At 56.9% G+C, this 16109-nt stretch overlaps 1 protein-coding gene across 8 annotated transcripts in view; it reads right to left on the bottom strand.

Annotated features, from left to right (window-relative positions):
• ARHGEF18 (Rho/Rac guanine nucleotide exchange factor 18) overlaps nucleotides 1-16109 on the bottom strand; it is a 95332-nt gene that overhangs the window by 61895 nt on the left and 17328 nt on the right. For 5 of the 8 annotated variants that reach the window (XM_089774926.1, XM_089774922.1, XM_089774924.1 and 2 more), the window contains exons 2-10: nucleotides 14967-15098; nucleotides 13365-13863; nucleotides 7877-7946; nucleotides 5485-5596; nucleotides 3867-3924; nucleotides 3427-3471; nucleotides 3106-3186; nucleotides 2537-2642; nucleotides 1757-1931 (exon numbers count right to left, since the gene is read on the bottom strand). In XM_089774926.1, the coding sequence (XP_089631052.1) occupies nucleotides 1757-1931; nucleotides 2537-2642; nucleotides 3106-3186; nucleotides 3427-3471; nucleotides 3867-3924; nucleotides 5485-5596; nucleotides 7877-7946; nucleotides 13365-13863; nucleotides 14967-15098 (1278 nt within the window). Of the gene's footprint in view, nucleotides 1-1756; nucleotides 1932-2536; nucleotides 2643-3105; nucleotides 3187-3426; nucleotides 3825-3866; nucleotides 3925-5484; nucleotides 5597-7876; nucleotides 7947-13364; nucleotides 13864-14966; nucleotides 15099-16109 lie in introns of those variants that run through there. The other 3 variants (XM_089774927.1, XM_075902939.2, XM_089774928.1) reach the window with 3 other exon arrangements.

The raw sequence follows: 16109 nt of genomic DNA, 5'->3' as shown, positions 1-16109 counted from the left end.
GGTAGCACGGGGCTGAGCTCCCGAAGGAGGCTTCCCCCGGGTATCAAAGCAGGATGTCAGTGTACAGTGAGTCACGGCGGACGTAGCTCGTTGGAAAGTCAACATCCCACACGCCAAGGCCTCCCCGTAACCAGGCGTGGGAGGAGTTCACAATACACATCTGCTAAGTCATCTCCCAGTCTCCTCTGAAACCCCTTAACACCTCCGCCGCCGTGACACCTACAACACGCGCACCAGGCTGGGGACCTGCAATTGGTGCTTCCCCGGCCAACCAGCAGCCCCCTGCTTTCTATGGGCTCCTTGTCTCCGCTGTATTCCCATTGAACCTTCAGTCCATAAACTCTCTGGGGCCAGAGTCACCTTTCTAAGAGGTGTCTGTGCAGCGCTCAGCACGGCAGGGCCTGACGTCTAGGTGCAGCCTTAGCCCCGCCCCTCCCTCCTGAGGCCCCGCCTGTGGGGCCAAGCCCCGCCCACTCCCAGCCCCATCCTTCCTGACCACTTGGAGGGCTGGGGCTGCTATTCTTTGGCCCTGACCCCAGCCCGCCCTGGTGACCAGGGAGCAGGGCTGCCACACCACTTCCCCATCTCTCCCTGGTGGCTGGGGAGCCGGGCTTGTGCGCCACGGCCCCAGCCTTCCCCGGCAACCAGGGCACGTAGGCAGTTTTGGGAAGGCAGTGCTCTCCCTTGCGTACGCCACCCGCCGCCCATGGTGGTGCCGCAATACAAACTAACCTGAACCTGTTACACACACCTGGCTAGAGGCCCTATCTGAGCGGGGTCAGCGAAAGCACCTGTTAACACCTCAGTGCTGCTAGGGAAAAGATGCTTCCTGTGGGGCGCACCGGGGTGGCCGGTCCTTTCCGCCCCTCCCCCCAAGGGTTTTACTGACCTTGAGCATCTCTGAAAGTCCCTCGCTGGGGAGCGAGCGCTGCCCAGAGGCCCGGGGATCCTGCCATTGCTTGCAAATGAGCCCTCTGGACAGTCAATGCTCTGCAGTGCCCTGAGCAGCTTCACCCACCCGCCAAGCACAGGAAGCAGGTGGCCCATGCAGACAGCCCCCCACCACCGGCCCCGCCTAGGGATGCACTGAGTCTGTCCTGCCTCTGCACCAGGCTGCTCCACAGGCGAGTGCCAAGCCAAGCATTTCTCGCTGGCTTTGCTGAGCTCAGCCCTGGGTGGTGTTTTGACTCCCCGGGTCTGTTCCCACATCACGGGCTCAGCTGAGGCTTCTGTCTCTCTGGGAAGGAAAGACAGGGCCCCAGGCCGGCATGACAGCGCCCTCAGGGCCACTCGGGATGGTCAGCGCGTTACCGGGCCTTCCCTTTCTTGTTCATAGACAATGTAAGGGGACAAATTTGACCCTGAACCCTGCTTTGGGAAAGAGACAGGAGATGCCCAGGCAGCTAAGACCAATGAGAATGAACAGGGTGCCAGGCCTGGGAGTGTGGGAACCAAGAGGCTAAGCCAGGATCCCAGGATACAAGAAGTGGGGACACAGCCAAGCCAATCACAGAGCGGGGAGCAGGTACAGCCAGGCCAGGCAGGAATCTGGGTCAAAGACAGGCAGAAAGGGATGGAAGTGGGCAGGTCTGGCCAGGTTAGGTGGGAAGGAGGGAGAGTGGGCAGGTCGTTCCAGGAGGGAAGGGAGGGGGGCAGGGTGGTTCGGCCAGGCAGGGAGGGAGAGGGGCAGGAGTGGCCAGGCCAAGCCAGGTAGGAAGGGGGAAGGTGAGCAGGCCCAGCCAGCAGCCATACTCACTCAGGCACTGCAGACCATTTTTATTCGCCAGTGGCTTGGCGCACAGCGAGCAGCTGGTGCTGCTGGAGAAAGTCCCTGGCACCAGCTGGTGCCCATTGACCCTTTTCCAACTTTCCTTCAGCTCCACTGGCTCCTTTTCCTTTTCTCTCTCTCTCGGTTGCTCTTTGCTCTTACCCTAGAAGGGAGAGAAGCAGCGTCATGGCCCTGCGGAGCACGAGGTCACTAGGGGCTTCGTGCCACCCGCACCTTCTGTCCCTCACACACTCCTTAGTGCTAGCACCTTTGGGTGGCTCGTTCCCAGCCTGCACAGGTTCCCAGGGGACTGAGCCAGCCCCAGAATCCCCGTAGCCCCACGAGGCTGGGTGCACGCAGGACTGAGGGCAGGATGCAGCCTGTGTGCATTAGACATCTGCACCACCCCTTAGAATATCAACTCGCCCCTGCCCGGGGGATGGTTTCCTGGGGAGGGATGTGCCGGGGTGTCTCTGCACTGGGAAGAGAACGGCTTCCCCCAGGCAACCCAACCACCAGCCCCCTTCCTGACCCTCGCCCCACACGGGAGGCCATGCGGTCACATCCTCCCTGCACGTCGAGACATCGGGCAGCCCTTGCAGGAGTAGCCAGGACAGGTCTATGAGCAAATCCGGCAGCCGGCATGGAGGCTCCCAGCAGTGTTACAGGCTGGGCTACTGAGCACCCAGTCCATCCCAAAACAGCCCAGCTAGCCCCTCCCTGGGTCCCGGGAAGCCTCCGTCCAACTCCTCCGCGTTTCTCTCTCACCTTATCCTTCTGCCAGGACCCGGTGACGCGGTTCCGCAGGGAACTCAGCCGGCGCTTCACCTTGGTGCCTTTCTCAATCTTGTCGCTCTTCCCGCTGTCCTCAGTCCTGGAAAGTGCCTGGAAATGGGTCTCATGCCAAGGGCAGGAAAAGTGGGGCAGGGGAGGAAAGGGCCAGGGAAGCCCTGGGACAGGCAGGTGCCCTGTTCCGGCCACCCCCAGGAAAGACTCTTTATGGATCTCACTCTAATGCCCCCACCTCCATCCCCCTCCCGGGGCCCTGCAGGAGTTTCCCAAATCCCACGTGAGCATCTGATTCCGTGACAGCCGCTCCCCCACCTCGGCAGCCTGGTGGTGCTGAGCCCTCCAGGAACCTGGGTTCAAATCCCAGCTTAGCCACTGACTTTCTGCCTGTCCTTAGGAAAATCTCATCCCCCCACGGGGCGGCTCATGCCTACAAGAGGAGGAGACCAAGGGGACGCCTGTCTGGACAGTTAGCTCCTCGGGGCAGGGGCTGTGATCCCGGCCGGGATGGGGATGGAGGCAGCTCCACCACCCGCTGGCTCACTCACTCATTAGACAGGAACTCAAACCAGGTGAGGTTCTGCTGGGCTTCATCGCTGCCCTCAGCAGCACTGGCCCTTTGCTTCGCCCTGCACGGGGGGACAGGAAAAGGTGTCAGAAGATTGAACGGTGCCAGAGCCTCTGCAGGGAGCAAGTGTCAGACCCTGGGGAGGCTTAATGGGGGGCAGCCCCCATGGGGGTTAGGGAAGGTCTTGGGGGGATCCTGATGGGCATATTCTGAGGGGGTGTTGCATGGGCGCTGTCCCAGGGCCCCCCATGAGACTGGTCCAGCCCAGATGACAGGTCCCCTCTCCCAGCCCCACACTTACCCGTGATACTGTTTCAGCTCCTGCAGTACCTGCTGGACCATCAGCCTACCAGGGAGAGGGAAAGGGGTCAGAAAGTCTCCCCTCCGCCCCGCCCCACCGCTGCTCCAAACCCTCCCTGAGCCCAGCAGTGGCGATTCCTACCCAGGTAACAGGGAAGGTGCAACCGGCCCAAGGGAGCGGGGCAGCTATGCAGACTCTGCAGAGTCCCCCTGTGCCCCACACAGCAGGAAACACCACCCCAGCACAGTCACTGGCAGCAGGAAACACCAGCCCAGTGCAGTCACTGACAGCAGGAAACACCCTCGTGAGCCCAGGGGGCACCTCCCAAAGCAGACACGGTCACGGCTCCTGGCTCCCTTAGAGGCTGAATCTGGGTCCCCAGCTGCTCAGCACGGACAGAACCATGGAGCCACCCCCTGGCCAGGATCACAGATACCTACACTTGCTCTGGGGCCACATGGTCATTTTCAATCGGCTCCAGCACCGGCTGTCCAATACCTGGAGTGGCAGGAGAACATGGTCAGTGGGGTTGCCAGCTGCCTGGGCTACCCCAGGGCCACCTCGGAGCGTGCCTCAGTTTCCCAAGCTGTCCCTCCTGAGCGCCGTCCTCTGTGCTGCCTCCTTCACATTCTCCTTGGATGGCAAGAGCTCAGGGGAGCCTAGGCAAGGTGCCAGCTTTTGATTTAAAGGGGCCTGGGGCTTTTGAATTGCCGGGCCTTGGGACACCTGCCCCCTTTGCCCGCCCCCCATCGGAGGGGCCCCCAAGAGCTCCATTCATCACAAGCCACCTTGCACTACTTCTCTGCTGCACCCTCTTTATGCTCCCGCCCTGGCTCTCCCCAGAGGAGGGCTGGAGCCAGGTGCACTTTGCTCAGTAGCAGCCTGGCCGGAGAGGATGCTCCTTAACAGAGCTTCCAGCAGCTGGCTCCCTGGGTGTGGGGAGAACAGAGCTCCTGTGACCTGGGACATTGTGGCGGTGACAGGCCCTAGCCAAACCTGGCGTTCGTAGGGGTTCCTTGTGCTCTCCGGCAAATTTAGTCTTGTCACCCTGGTCTGAAGACAGTTTCGGAACAAGCAGGGGTCTGGGGTCTTTCTGGGGCCAGCAGCTTTTCCAGCATCGCTTTACAAAGGGGTCAGAAATCCCAACAGGACACCCAGGAAGGCGGCGGTCAATTCTCCAACAACAAGGGGTATCTCTGCCATTGTGCTCTAAAGGCCGCCTCCTCCCTGGCAGGCTTGGTGCGTGCTGACTGCACATTACTATCTGTTCTGGAAGCTCAGTTACCGGGGGAGGTAACTGCACCTTGATGGGTGGGACTGGGGCTTAAGTGGAGCCTGTGTTGTTGGGATGCTGCTTTCTTCATGCAGCGCTCAGTTAACCTCTGGAACTCCTTGCCAGAGGATGTGGTGAAGACCAGGATTTTAACAAGGTGTCATAAAAGAGCTAGATAAATTCATGGAAGTTAGGTTCATCAATATTTATTAGCCAGAATGGGTTGGAATAGTGTCCCTAGCCTCTGTTTGTCAGAGGCTGGGAATGGGTGACAGAGGGAATGGGTGACAGAGAACTTGATAATCTGTTCTGTTCACTCCCTCTGGGGTATCTGGCACTGGCAACTGTTGGCAAACAGGACACTGGGCTGGATGGACCTTTGGTCTGACCCAGTATGGCCGTTCTGTTCTTACAACACTATTCACATGCAAGCAAGGATCTGCCATCACCTCCAGCCATGGACATGTTCTTTGGCAAGGTGTCATTGGACACAGCTGGGACAGCAGGACTCCGATACCATGGTAACAGGAGCTATGAAAATTCCTTAGATCAGACTCGGTACCGCTAACTCTGCGCCTGAGGGTGTCATTTCTGGCTTGGATAGACATATCCGCACTCGCCCTCACTGAGCTAGCCGGAAGCAAAGAACAGCGCAGCAGCTGCAGCTAAATGGACTACCCGCGTCTACACTCAGGGCTGCGTGGACTTTGGGATTCTCCAGAGGGTCTCCTCCAACCACACCCTTTTCAGAGTAGCCCTGTGCATCATGCCAGGCACTTACTCACCTTTTGCAGCTGGGAGCGGCACCTCCAGACTCGAGATTCGAGACACGGAAGCCGTGCGGCAGCTGGAGGGGATGGACTTGGACCTCAGTCTCTTCTCATTGCTGCCACATTCCTGGAAAAACAGAGCCATCAAGGCCTCCAGCCCCTCCTGCAGCAAGGGTGATTCAGGGGTGTGGGGCGAGCACTGCTCATGAGCACCAGCAGGGGGTCTGCCGATGGTAAGGATGGAAGTGACTAAACAACTAGTTACTTCCCCTCCTTGCTGCTATCACAAAGAGGCAGCAAGGGTTGGGGGGGGGGGGAGAGGGAAGAGTAGAAGGTGCTGGGGAGAGCCGGCTTAAAATAGGACTCCCAGCTGGCCCTGGGCTTCATGGCGTTCCAACTTTGAAATGTACAAGAGGCTCTAGTCCTTAACAAATTGAATAGCTGATAGAAAGCCCATCGATGATTCGATTAGTTAATTCAGGGGTCTCCAAACTACGGCCCGCGGGCCGGATGCAGCCCGCGAGGCCCTCTCATCCGGCCCGTGGAGACCTTTTTGTCTACGGAAAAAAAAATTACGGAAATTTACGTGTATCCTGCCAAGATCAGCCGCCGCTTACGTGGACGTTATGTTTTTACTGAATTAAAATAGAGGCACGCAGTAGTGCGATGTTTTCCAACCGATCATTACATTGCAAAACCTTATTCGCTGCTTTCGCGTCTGATTTCGAAACAAGTTGCACTCTATTTTATTTAGTGATAATTTCCTTCGCGTAACAAATCTAAAGCCAGAAATGTCTGCTATTTTGGCATCCAGGAAACAATTTCACCATTCACACTAATACAGGTGTTCATGTGTAGTGTATCAATGTGTTATTAAATAATTGAATAAAATAATATTAAATAAATAATTAAAAACAACATCCATGTTTTGATTGTTTTTTATTTGGACCTCAAGTGTTTAGTCAGCCCCCGAACTGCTGTTTGATAGTTAATGCGGCCCTCGGGCTGAAAAGTTTGGAGACCCCTGAGTTAATTCATTGAAATGTAACGTCCCTAGCCAATGGCTCTGTCCACTGTCTTTGGCTCTGTCTTCCATCAACAGTCACCCCACGGCATGAATCGAGGCCTCCCTTCCAAACCAAAGATCCAGGAAACAAATCCCAGGAATAGGCTAACATCCCGCCCCTCCCGTTGGTATGTAACCAGAGTTACGAATGCGGGACATGCTATAAAGGCTGTCTATTTACTAGGCTTTCTAGGGAGCACCGAGAGGCTGGGCTTTAGGGTGGGGAGGCAGAAGTACACACTGCTGTGAAATCTGCTGTCTACTGGCTTGTGCCAGGACTGCTAGGGTACCCAGAACTTTTGCACAGATGTTCTTTTCACGTAGAGGGAATCAAAAGAAAGCCAAGTAATGGTATTGGGTGGTACGCCCCCATCTCGAATGCTGCGTATAGATGTGGTCTCCTCATCTCAAAAAAGATACTTCGGCATTGGAAAAAGTTCAGACAAGGACAACTAAAATGATGAAGGGTTTGGACTGGCTGGCATATGGAGAGAGATTAAAAAGACGGGGACTTTTCAGCTCAGAAGGGAGGAGACTAAAGGGGGAATATGATAGAGGTCTATAAAATCATGACTGGTGTGGGAAAAGTGAATAAGGAAAAGTTGTTTACTTGTTCTCATCACATAAGAACTAGGGGTCACCAAATGAAATTCATAGGCAGCAGATTTTAAACCAACAAAAGGAAGTACTTCTTCATGAAACACACAGTCAACCTGTGGAACTCCTCGCCAGAGGATGTGGTGAAGGCCAGCACTTTAACAGGGTTCAAAAAAGAGCTAGATAACTTTCTGGAAGTCTATCAATGGTAGGAATAGTGTCCTGAGCCTCTGTTTGTCAGAAGCTGGGAATGGGTGACAGGGGATGGATTACGTGATGATTCCCTCTTCCGTTCATTCCCTCCGGGGGCACCTGGCATTGGCCACTGTGGGCAGACAGGACACTGGGTGAGATGGACCTTTGGTCTGACCCAGAGTGGCCGTTCTTATGTTAGCTGCTCATCAGGAGTCCTTAGTTCCTAACGGGCTCGGACACTTGGGGATCTCTGTATCAGGCTGTAAGTGGGGGGGGGGTCCCCCTTTCTCCTGGGCTTCCAGGGGGTCTGTGAGCCACACTGCACAGAAGCCCCCAATGACCTGTGTTGTGATGATGCAGGAACATGTCCTCGATGAAGCAGTTTGTCCCAGAGCAGAGAGAGGACTCCGCTGTTCAGGGTTCACAGGTGCTGAGGTCCCTGGGGGTGGTGCTGGCAGGAACAGAGCTTGGAGAGACGGGGCAGAGGTCCAGCCGGCAGCCCGGCCTCCCCCCTCCCGCCCCGTGGGCCAGGCTTTCACACCCACTCACTGTGTCCTGTGTCCTTTCGAGCTCTTCTGACTCCAGGTCACTGGCCGTCTCCGAAGCATCCAGGCTTAGTCTAGTTCAGGGAACAGAAACCAACTCAGACCATGGGAAGGCAGAGCGGGGGCAGAGGGGACACCGGTCCCTGCCCTCCTCTACAGCCCTCTGTCCGAAGGCCTCATCCCCAGGGGCAGTCTGGGTCCAATTCGGCACTGGACACATCAGTCCCACAAAGGCTGCTGTCTCTCGGTGAAGGCCGAGCCAGTTAGTCGTCTGCGGCGGGTTAGCAGAAGCTGGCCAAGCAAAAACAGACCTGCCTCTCCATTCTAGGGCTGCCAGCTGAGGACAAGAAAGCCCCATGACAGGCACAAGCCACTTTGGACAGTAGCCTGGGGGTGACAGACAGGCCAACTTTCTGCAATAAGCCTGGGGAGGGAGGAGAGGAAACATATTTGGGAAGCTATAAGGGATATGAGTCCTTTGGGATCAGAGGCCTGTAGCTGGCTGCCTGCAAGCCCTGCCAGCCGTGCCTGAGAAGAGAGCAGAAACTCCATGAGCTGATCCGTATACAAGAAGGTAGTAGGAGATGAAGGGAGTAGGGTTGTCAGATGGTTTAACCAAAAATACCGACGCCCCCTCCTCCCCCCCCCCCCCCCCCACACACACAAAAAACACCAGGGAAAAAATTCTGCTGAGAAAAAAAAAGGGGGGCGGAGAGACCAAAGTTGTTGAGGAAAAAAAAAAGAAGGGAAGGCCCCTTTAAGAAATGCTTTTGAGCTTTTTAGCCCTAACTTGACTCCCTGCACCGAGCGGGACAGCTCCCATGCAGAACCTGGGAAGCACCTGGGATTTTCACCTCATGGCTGGGGAAAAAAAACAACAACAACAAAAAAAATCAGAAAATACCGTCATTTTAAGTGTCCTGTATTTTCTGAATTTTTTTTTACTGGACAGGAGGTGAAAATACTAAACTGTCCGGGTCTATATCAGACACCGGGCAACCCTAGAAGGGAGAGACTCCGACAGTAGAGGGGCCAAGGGTTGTGCTTTTAATGTGCTGTTGCTGGAGCCACTACACAAAAGACCTGGTCCATGCTCAGAAAGGAGACTGGGAATTCCTGGATTACTGAGGCTGTGAGTTCAGAGGCAGGAATTTGGGGGCGCCGAAGGCACTGGCGTGAGGGACAGGCGTGGGGAAAGGAACTACTCTGCGTGCACGGGCTCCACGAGTTTTGATTTGAGGTAAACAGGATGAAGTTTAATAAGAAAAAATGCAAAGTGCTCCACTTAGAGAGGAACAATCAGTTTCACACATACAGAATGGGAAGTAACTGTCTAGGAAGGAGTCCTGCAGAAAGGGATCATCATGGACCACAAATTAAACATGAGTCAACAGCGTGACATTGTTGCAAAAGAAGCGAACGTAATTCTGGGCGGCATTCACAGGAGTGTTTTGAGCAAGACACAAGAAGTCATTCTTCCGTTCTACTCGGCACTGATTAGGCCTCAGTTGGAGTCTTGTGTCCAGTTCTGGGCACCACATTTCAAGAAAGAGGGGGAGAAACTGGAGAGGGTCCAGAGAAGAGCGACACAAATGGTTAAAGGTCTAGAGAACATGAGCTATGAGGGAAGGTTGAAGGAATTGGGTTTGTTTAGTTTGGAAAAGAGAAGACTGAGAGGGGACATGAGAGCAGTTTTCAGGTATCTAAAAGGGTGTCACAAGGAGATGGGAGAAAATTGTTCTCTTTGGCCTCTGAGGATAGGACAAGAAGCAATGGGCTTAAATTGCAGCAAGGGAGGTTTAGGTTGGACATTAGGAAAAGCTTTCTAACTGTCAGGGTGGTTAAACACTGGAATAAATTGCCTAGGGAGGTTGGGAAATCTCCATCACTGGAGAGATTTAAAAGCAGGCTGGACAGGCACCTCTCAGGGATGATCTAGATGGTGTGTGGTCCTGCTGTGAGGGCAGGGGACTGGACTTGATGATCTCTCGAGGTCCCTTCCAGTTCTTTGATTCTATGGGGGTTTTTTGTGCAGAAGGGTTAAAATAAACCACAAACCCAGCTGGAAATTGCTTCCCTGAGTTATAGAATCATAGAACACTAGAACTGGAAGGGACCTCAAGAGGTCATCAAGTCCAGTCTCCTGCCTTCACAGCAGGACCAAACACTATCAGATCATCCCTGATAGATACTTATCCAACCTGCTCTTAATATCTCTAATCATGGAGGTTCCACAACCTCCCTAGGAAAATTATTCCAGTGTTTAATAGCCCTGACAGGAAGTTTTTCCTAATGTTCAAACTAAACCTCCCTTGCTGCAATTTAAGACCATTGCTTCTTGTCTTCTCATCCAAGATCAAGAACAATTTTTTCTCTCCTCCTCCCTTTTAGTTACCTGAAAGCTGCTATCATGTCCCCTCTCAGTCTTCTCTTTTCTAAATTAAACAAGCCCAGTTCTTTCAGTCTTCCCTCATAGCTCATGATTTCTGGACTTTTAATAATTTTTTGCTCTTCTCTGCACCTTCTCCAATTTCTCCACGTTTTTCTTGAAATGTGGTGCCCAGAACTGGACACAATCCTCCAACTGAGGCCAAATCAGTGCAGCACAGAGCGGAAGAAGGACTTCTCGTGTCTTGCTCACAACACTCCTGTTGATGCCGCCCAGAATCATGTTTGTTTTTTTGGGTTTTTTTGCAACAGTGTCACACTGCTGATTCATATTTAGCTTGTGATCCACGATGACCCCGAGATCCCTTTCTGCAGGACTTTTTCTACAATTTGCATCAACTAATTGATTAGTCGATAAGGGCACCTCTGCCATTGAAGGGCTGTTGCTATACTTCAAAGATGAAAGCGCTGCAGGGAGCATAGGGCTAGTGGGGGACTCAGGCTGTCCCCCGTGGTGTTTCACAGCGGTTGTGCCACATAGAACGTGGGGACAGCTGGGGACTCTGAGTCCCCAGCTGACCCCAGGCGCCACGCAGCACTGCCACTTTGAAATGCCATGGGGACCCCGGCATGAGACTCCATGTGGCATTTCGAAGTGGCAGTGCTGCATGGAGCCCGGGGTCAGCGAGGGAGTTCTCCGCTGACCCTGGGCTCCACATGGCACTGCCACTTTGAAATGCTACATGGAGCCCGGGGCCATCCGGGGACTCCCAGGCAGCACGTGGCATTTCAAAGCGGCAGACCCCGGGCTCCACACAACACTGCTGCTTTGAAGCGCCTCCTTCCTCCCCCATCCCTTTGCTGCCTCTTTCTGATAGTTGCAGCAAGTGGGGGGAGAGTGACTAGTTGACTAGCATATCGACTATCTGATAAACTTATCGAATAGTCGACTAGTCTTTCCCCTCCCTCGTGTTGTCGTCCTGTTGGCCAAAATACCACCACCATCATGTTGGGCTTTCCCTTTGAAAACGCTGGATTTTGCAGGCAGTACTGTAGAACCGCCCTGGACACCCTGCTACCCCCGCTTCCAGCAGAGGCTGCTACATAGGCCACAGTAATCCTCGTTCAGGGGCCAGGATAACTCTCCCATGCCTCAGAGGCCCTGGCGATTCCTAGCACGCTGAGCGAAAGCATTGCCAGGACACCAGCTGCACGGGAACGAAGGGACAAAAGGAGACTAATGAGAAATCGTACAGGCGCTCCGCAAGCTAGACACAGGTCCTGGGAGAACTGGACACATCCCCTTTCCCCAGCCCCCTTCCCCACACTTCCTCAATCACCCAGACCAACGCTGCCGCTGGCCGCCAGCCACCCTGCTCATGGGCTCCTGCCACGGCGTAAGCTGGGAACAGAACACAGCGCATGGAACAACAATAGATCTTCGGACCGAAGCCTGCGCCCGATAAAGGCCTGCCAAGATCGCAGCCCCAGATAATTCCAGGGCACCTTATAAGGAGGAGGAGATAAAAATAGTCGTTGCTGGCTCACAGCTTCCTCCCTGCCGGCCGCCCGATCAATACGCTCGTCTCAAGGATACAGAAATCCCACCCAGGGCTGTGTGTGACTGAGCACGTGCGTGCGGAGGCGGGAACTCCTCCCCGGCTCTCGAACCCGCTCTCTCCAGCCGCAGGGACTCAGAGTAGGATGGAGCCTGCCGGGGGGGGTGGGGGGAGAGAGGAGGGATCACATGAGCAGGCTCCCCCCAGGAGGAGACCGGCTGGTGTGGCAGAGCTGCCCAGCCAACACCACCTCCTGCTGGCATGGCCGGAGCTGCGTGGACCAGGATGGGTGGGCGCCTTTCTCCGGAGCTAAAAGGGAGACAGGCCGGAACCCAGCTCACCGCAGGAGGGGCCATCCACTTCCCCACCCCTGGGCCGCCCCTCGCCACGCGGCTGATGGTGCACAAGCCTCCCCTGGCCCCACGCTCAGGCCTCTTGCGAGAGGTTACGTCCCACGCAGCACAGGGAGTGCGAGGGCCTCCAGGCCTCCCTTGGCAGAGGCTGACTAGGGAGGGAGACCACCCAGCAGCAGAGAGAGCTCTGAGCGGCTGGAGCATTCCAGCCACAGCACCGCACGGGCCTTGGCTGCGCCGGGTGGGCTGCGCCAGCCGGCCCTGGGCAGGAGCAGGAGCGGAGCCGCCAGCAGAGAGCAGGCCCCGTGGAAGGGCGGCTCCGGGTGACCTGGGGTGTTGGAATTCTTGGGGCTGGGGGAGAAGGGAGACGGCACAGTCACTGCCAAGCCGACAGCTGCTCCCAGCCCGGAGCTGGGCCTCAGGCGGGGTGCAAACTGGGCTCGTGCCCAGGGTGCCGTAGGCAGAGGGGGAGGGGAAACCGGGCATGGGTGTTGCTGGGTGGAGGGTGCTGGGCAGGGGGCAGCGTGGCAGGACATGCTGGAAGCGCAGGGGGCACAGAGGGGAGGAAAGAGCAGGAGTTGGGGGGCACGGTGTGGAGGTTGGGGGCAAAGGAGGCCCAGTGCAAGCCCTGGTGGTCAAGAGGGCATAAGCTCAGGATGCGGGGGCTGGGGAGCCCATGGGTGCCAGGGGAAATGGGTGATGCTATGCCCCCAAGGGCCAGGGGCACCAAACCGCAAGTTTGCCCAGGGTGCCATTTTCCCTAAGGCCGGCCCTGGCCCCAGGGTCAGCCTGGTGCCTGGAGGGAACAGCCAGCGCTGGGGTGCTCTAGCTGGGGGAGAAAACAGCATCTTGGGGTCCGTGGAGACACTGGGCTCGCAGCGGCTACACTGAACAGCCTGCCGAGAACGGGGGCCGCCGACCGTCGGGACTCACAGCCAGACCCTGGGGGCGCTGTATGCGGCCCCGACACCAACGTCCAAGGGGAAGACCCGGCACGCCCCCATGCCCGGGACGCCAGCCCCGGCCCATGTGAGTTTTTTTGCCACACAGCGATCTCAGGGGCCTCCCAGGAAGAGGAAGGGGCAGCCCCCACAGAGGCCTCGCACCCCGATGTCAGATGTTTCCCCACATCTCCTCTCCCCTCCGTCCCCCACAGGCCCCACACCAGCCGGCTGCGGGGTCCCTGCCGTACCTGCGCTCGCTCTCCGTAGGGGACATGGAGCTCTCCCAGCTGTGGCGCCGCGAGGTAGACATGGATCTCACTAGGGTAGGAAAGGACTCCTCATCATCCTGCAGTGCTAGTCCTGTGCCCGACTCTGCCAGGCACCCCCACCCCGGGGGGCTGTCCTGGGGCCCTGCCGCGCAGGAGCAAACTGAGTCACTGTTCAGGAAATGGCCGCAGGCCTCTCTGGCCTGCGCTGAGGCGGAAGTGGGATCAGGGCAGGCAGCGCCCCCAAGCGTTTGCCCCGCACCTCCAGGCTTCTCTTCTGGGACGGGACAGCGGGGCACCCTCTGGCCTGTCCGATCCGGCAGCATTGTGGTTCCCGGAGCCCCACCGGCCTCGGGCGCGTTGGGCAGCCCCAAGTCTCTGTAATACTCCGTGCCGTGGAGATCCGAGTCTATGGAGAGGAGATCCTCGGTGCTGCTGTGCGCATCCCCCAGCAGGGCGTCCGGCTCCGGAGACGAGGAGTCTTCCTGCCAAGGGAGCAACAGCTTAATTCTTTGGGAAGAGCCCGGGCCCAGCGGAGTGAGGCTGGAGCAGACTCCGCGGCTTGGGCCTCAGAAAGGCGCATGGCCCCACGAGCGCCCCTTTCACCTCCTGTGACAAGCCAGGAGACGGCCAGGACCAGCCAAAGGCAACCAAATCCCTCCCTCTGGGCCTCTGGAATATTAACACTGAGCAATGCGCTGCCCCTGACGCCTCAGAGCCACATCGCTATCACCACGGGACACCCGGGGACCGGAGTCCCAGAGAAGAGGTGCAAAGGGCTGGAGTGAATCTTCCTACGGCCGATCAACCGGCTGGTTTTGAGGATGCCCACGTCCAGAGCCGGGCTCTTGTACCGCTCTGCACTGTCCCTCGGGGCGGGCCTGCCGGTCTCTACATGGGGGAAACCGGGGTACAAAGGGCTTCTCTGGTGGGTGAGCGGAGCTGCCACCTGAGTCTGGGCGAGCCTTGTGCTCCTGTCCTAGGGCATGCGGCCTCGCTGTGCCTGGCTCCCACTAATGCCATGGAAAGGGGAGCGTTTGATTTTCCCAACCCCTGCACTTGCGAAATACATGGGCCAAGCCCTTCAGTAGCCCTGTTCCCCGTTCTTTTTCCAGTACAAACCCTCCAAGACAATCTCCCCCTCCGCAGGACACCAAATCGAAAGCTTTGCCCTTGTAGCAGTGAGAGGGGTGGGGGGCACACACGTGCTGGCTGGGGAAGGGGCTGGCTGACCTTTGACCCCTTCCACTTGGCGCCAGACCCAATAATCCAGGGCTTGAGCATCAGGTCTCTGCTCAGTCAATGGCGGAGCAGAGCAGCCTTGAGGTGCAGTAAAATCTCCCTTTCCCCAGAGAAACACCCCTCCACAGCCCCCTGCCGGGACTGCCCCCCCTCCAGGGCCCCTGGGGGCAGTGGATGGGAGCAGAGGGCTGGCAGTACGCTGGGGACAGCACTAAAAGCCACGAGAGCTCCCAGTCCAGGTTTACAGGGCAGTCTGCCCAGCCCCTGCATGCCGGGAGACGCTGCCCGCTCAGTGTGCAGCACCCACGGGATGGCGCTGTGGCCGCAGAACCGGAGCCCCACTTGCCTTTTCCTCTGCAAAGAAGACTTCGTCCCCCACCACCAGAGTTGGGGAGAAGGTGTCCAGGCTGCTGCAGTCGGAGCCGGGGACACTGCTGGTGCCAAACTCCCGCGAGCACGGCTTGCAGTCTGACCCTGCACGCGTGTGAGAGAGAGAGACGGTCACCATCACGCAGCACGAGGCCAACAGGAACAGCCACCAGGGCAGCGATGGGCCCGAGGCACCCACGTGCAGCGAGCGCAGAAGAGGGCAGCCCTTGTGCCTGACCCGGGGCGTCGCCCAGGAACCATTGGGACCTCAGCAGCCACCAGCCTGGAACCGGCCGCAGAGTGACCTGCCCTGGCCCTCAGGCTGCTGACGAGGCGCCACTGCAACTGGGCAGAAGTTAAGCGGCTGGTGGCAGAAGGCAGACACTGGTCCTGTGCTCCCCGTAGGCAGCCATAGGGCCCCAGGTACAGACAGAAAAGGCCTGGAAAGACAGGCAGAAAAAAACCCCTTTGCACAGAGGCACAGGGGCGTTAAGGAAGAAATCCAGCCAGGCGAGTCAGCCCGAAGAAGGCCGGGGCACAGCAAGCCAAGCTCTGACAGGCCTGGCCCTTCCCCCAGGAGGCGCGTCTGGATAGATCCTTTCCAAGAGGATTTGCCCCACAGAAACAAGTGCCCCAGCCTGGATCCAGGCCCATCTCTAGAGAAGAGGCCCCACCCCTGCGTGTGGCTGACCTGTCAAGAGAGCATAAGAACGGCAGACTGGGTCAGACCAACGGTTCATCTAGCCCAGTATCCTGTCTGCCCACAGTGGCCAATACCAGATGCCCCAGAGGGAGGGAACACAACAAGTAATCATCAAGTGATCCCTCCCCTGTCACCCATTTCCAGACAAACAGAGGCTCAGGACACCATTCCTACCCATCTTGGCTAATAGCCATTGATGGACCTAACCTCCAGGAATCTATCTAGCTCTTTTTTGAACCCTGTTAAAGTCCTGGTCTTCACAACATCCTCTGGCAAGGAGTTCCACAGGTTGGCTGTTCACTGAGTGAAGAAATACTTCCTTTTATTTGTTTTAAACCTGCTGCCTATTCATTTCATTTGGTGACCCCTAGTTCTTATATTGTGGGAATAAAGCAAATAACTTTTCCCTATTT

The sequence above is a fragment of the Pelodiscus sinensis genome, chromosome 32 (genome assembly GCF_052426305.1).
Source record: "Pelodiscus sinensis isolate ZL-2025 chromosome 32, ASM5242630v1, whole genome shotgun sequence".
Lineage (NCBI taxonomy): Eukaryota > Metazoa > Chordata > Testudines > Trionychidae > Pelodiscus > Pelodiscus sinensis.
This window is presented reverse-complemented; position numbering and strand designations above follow the sequence as displayed.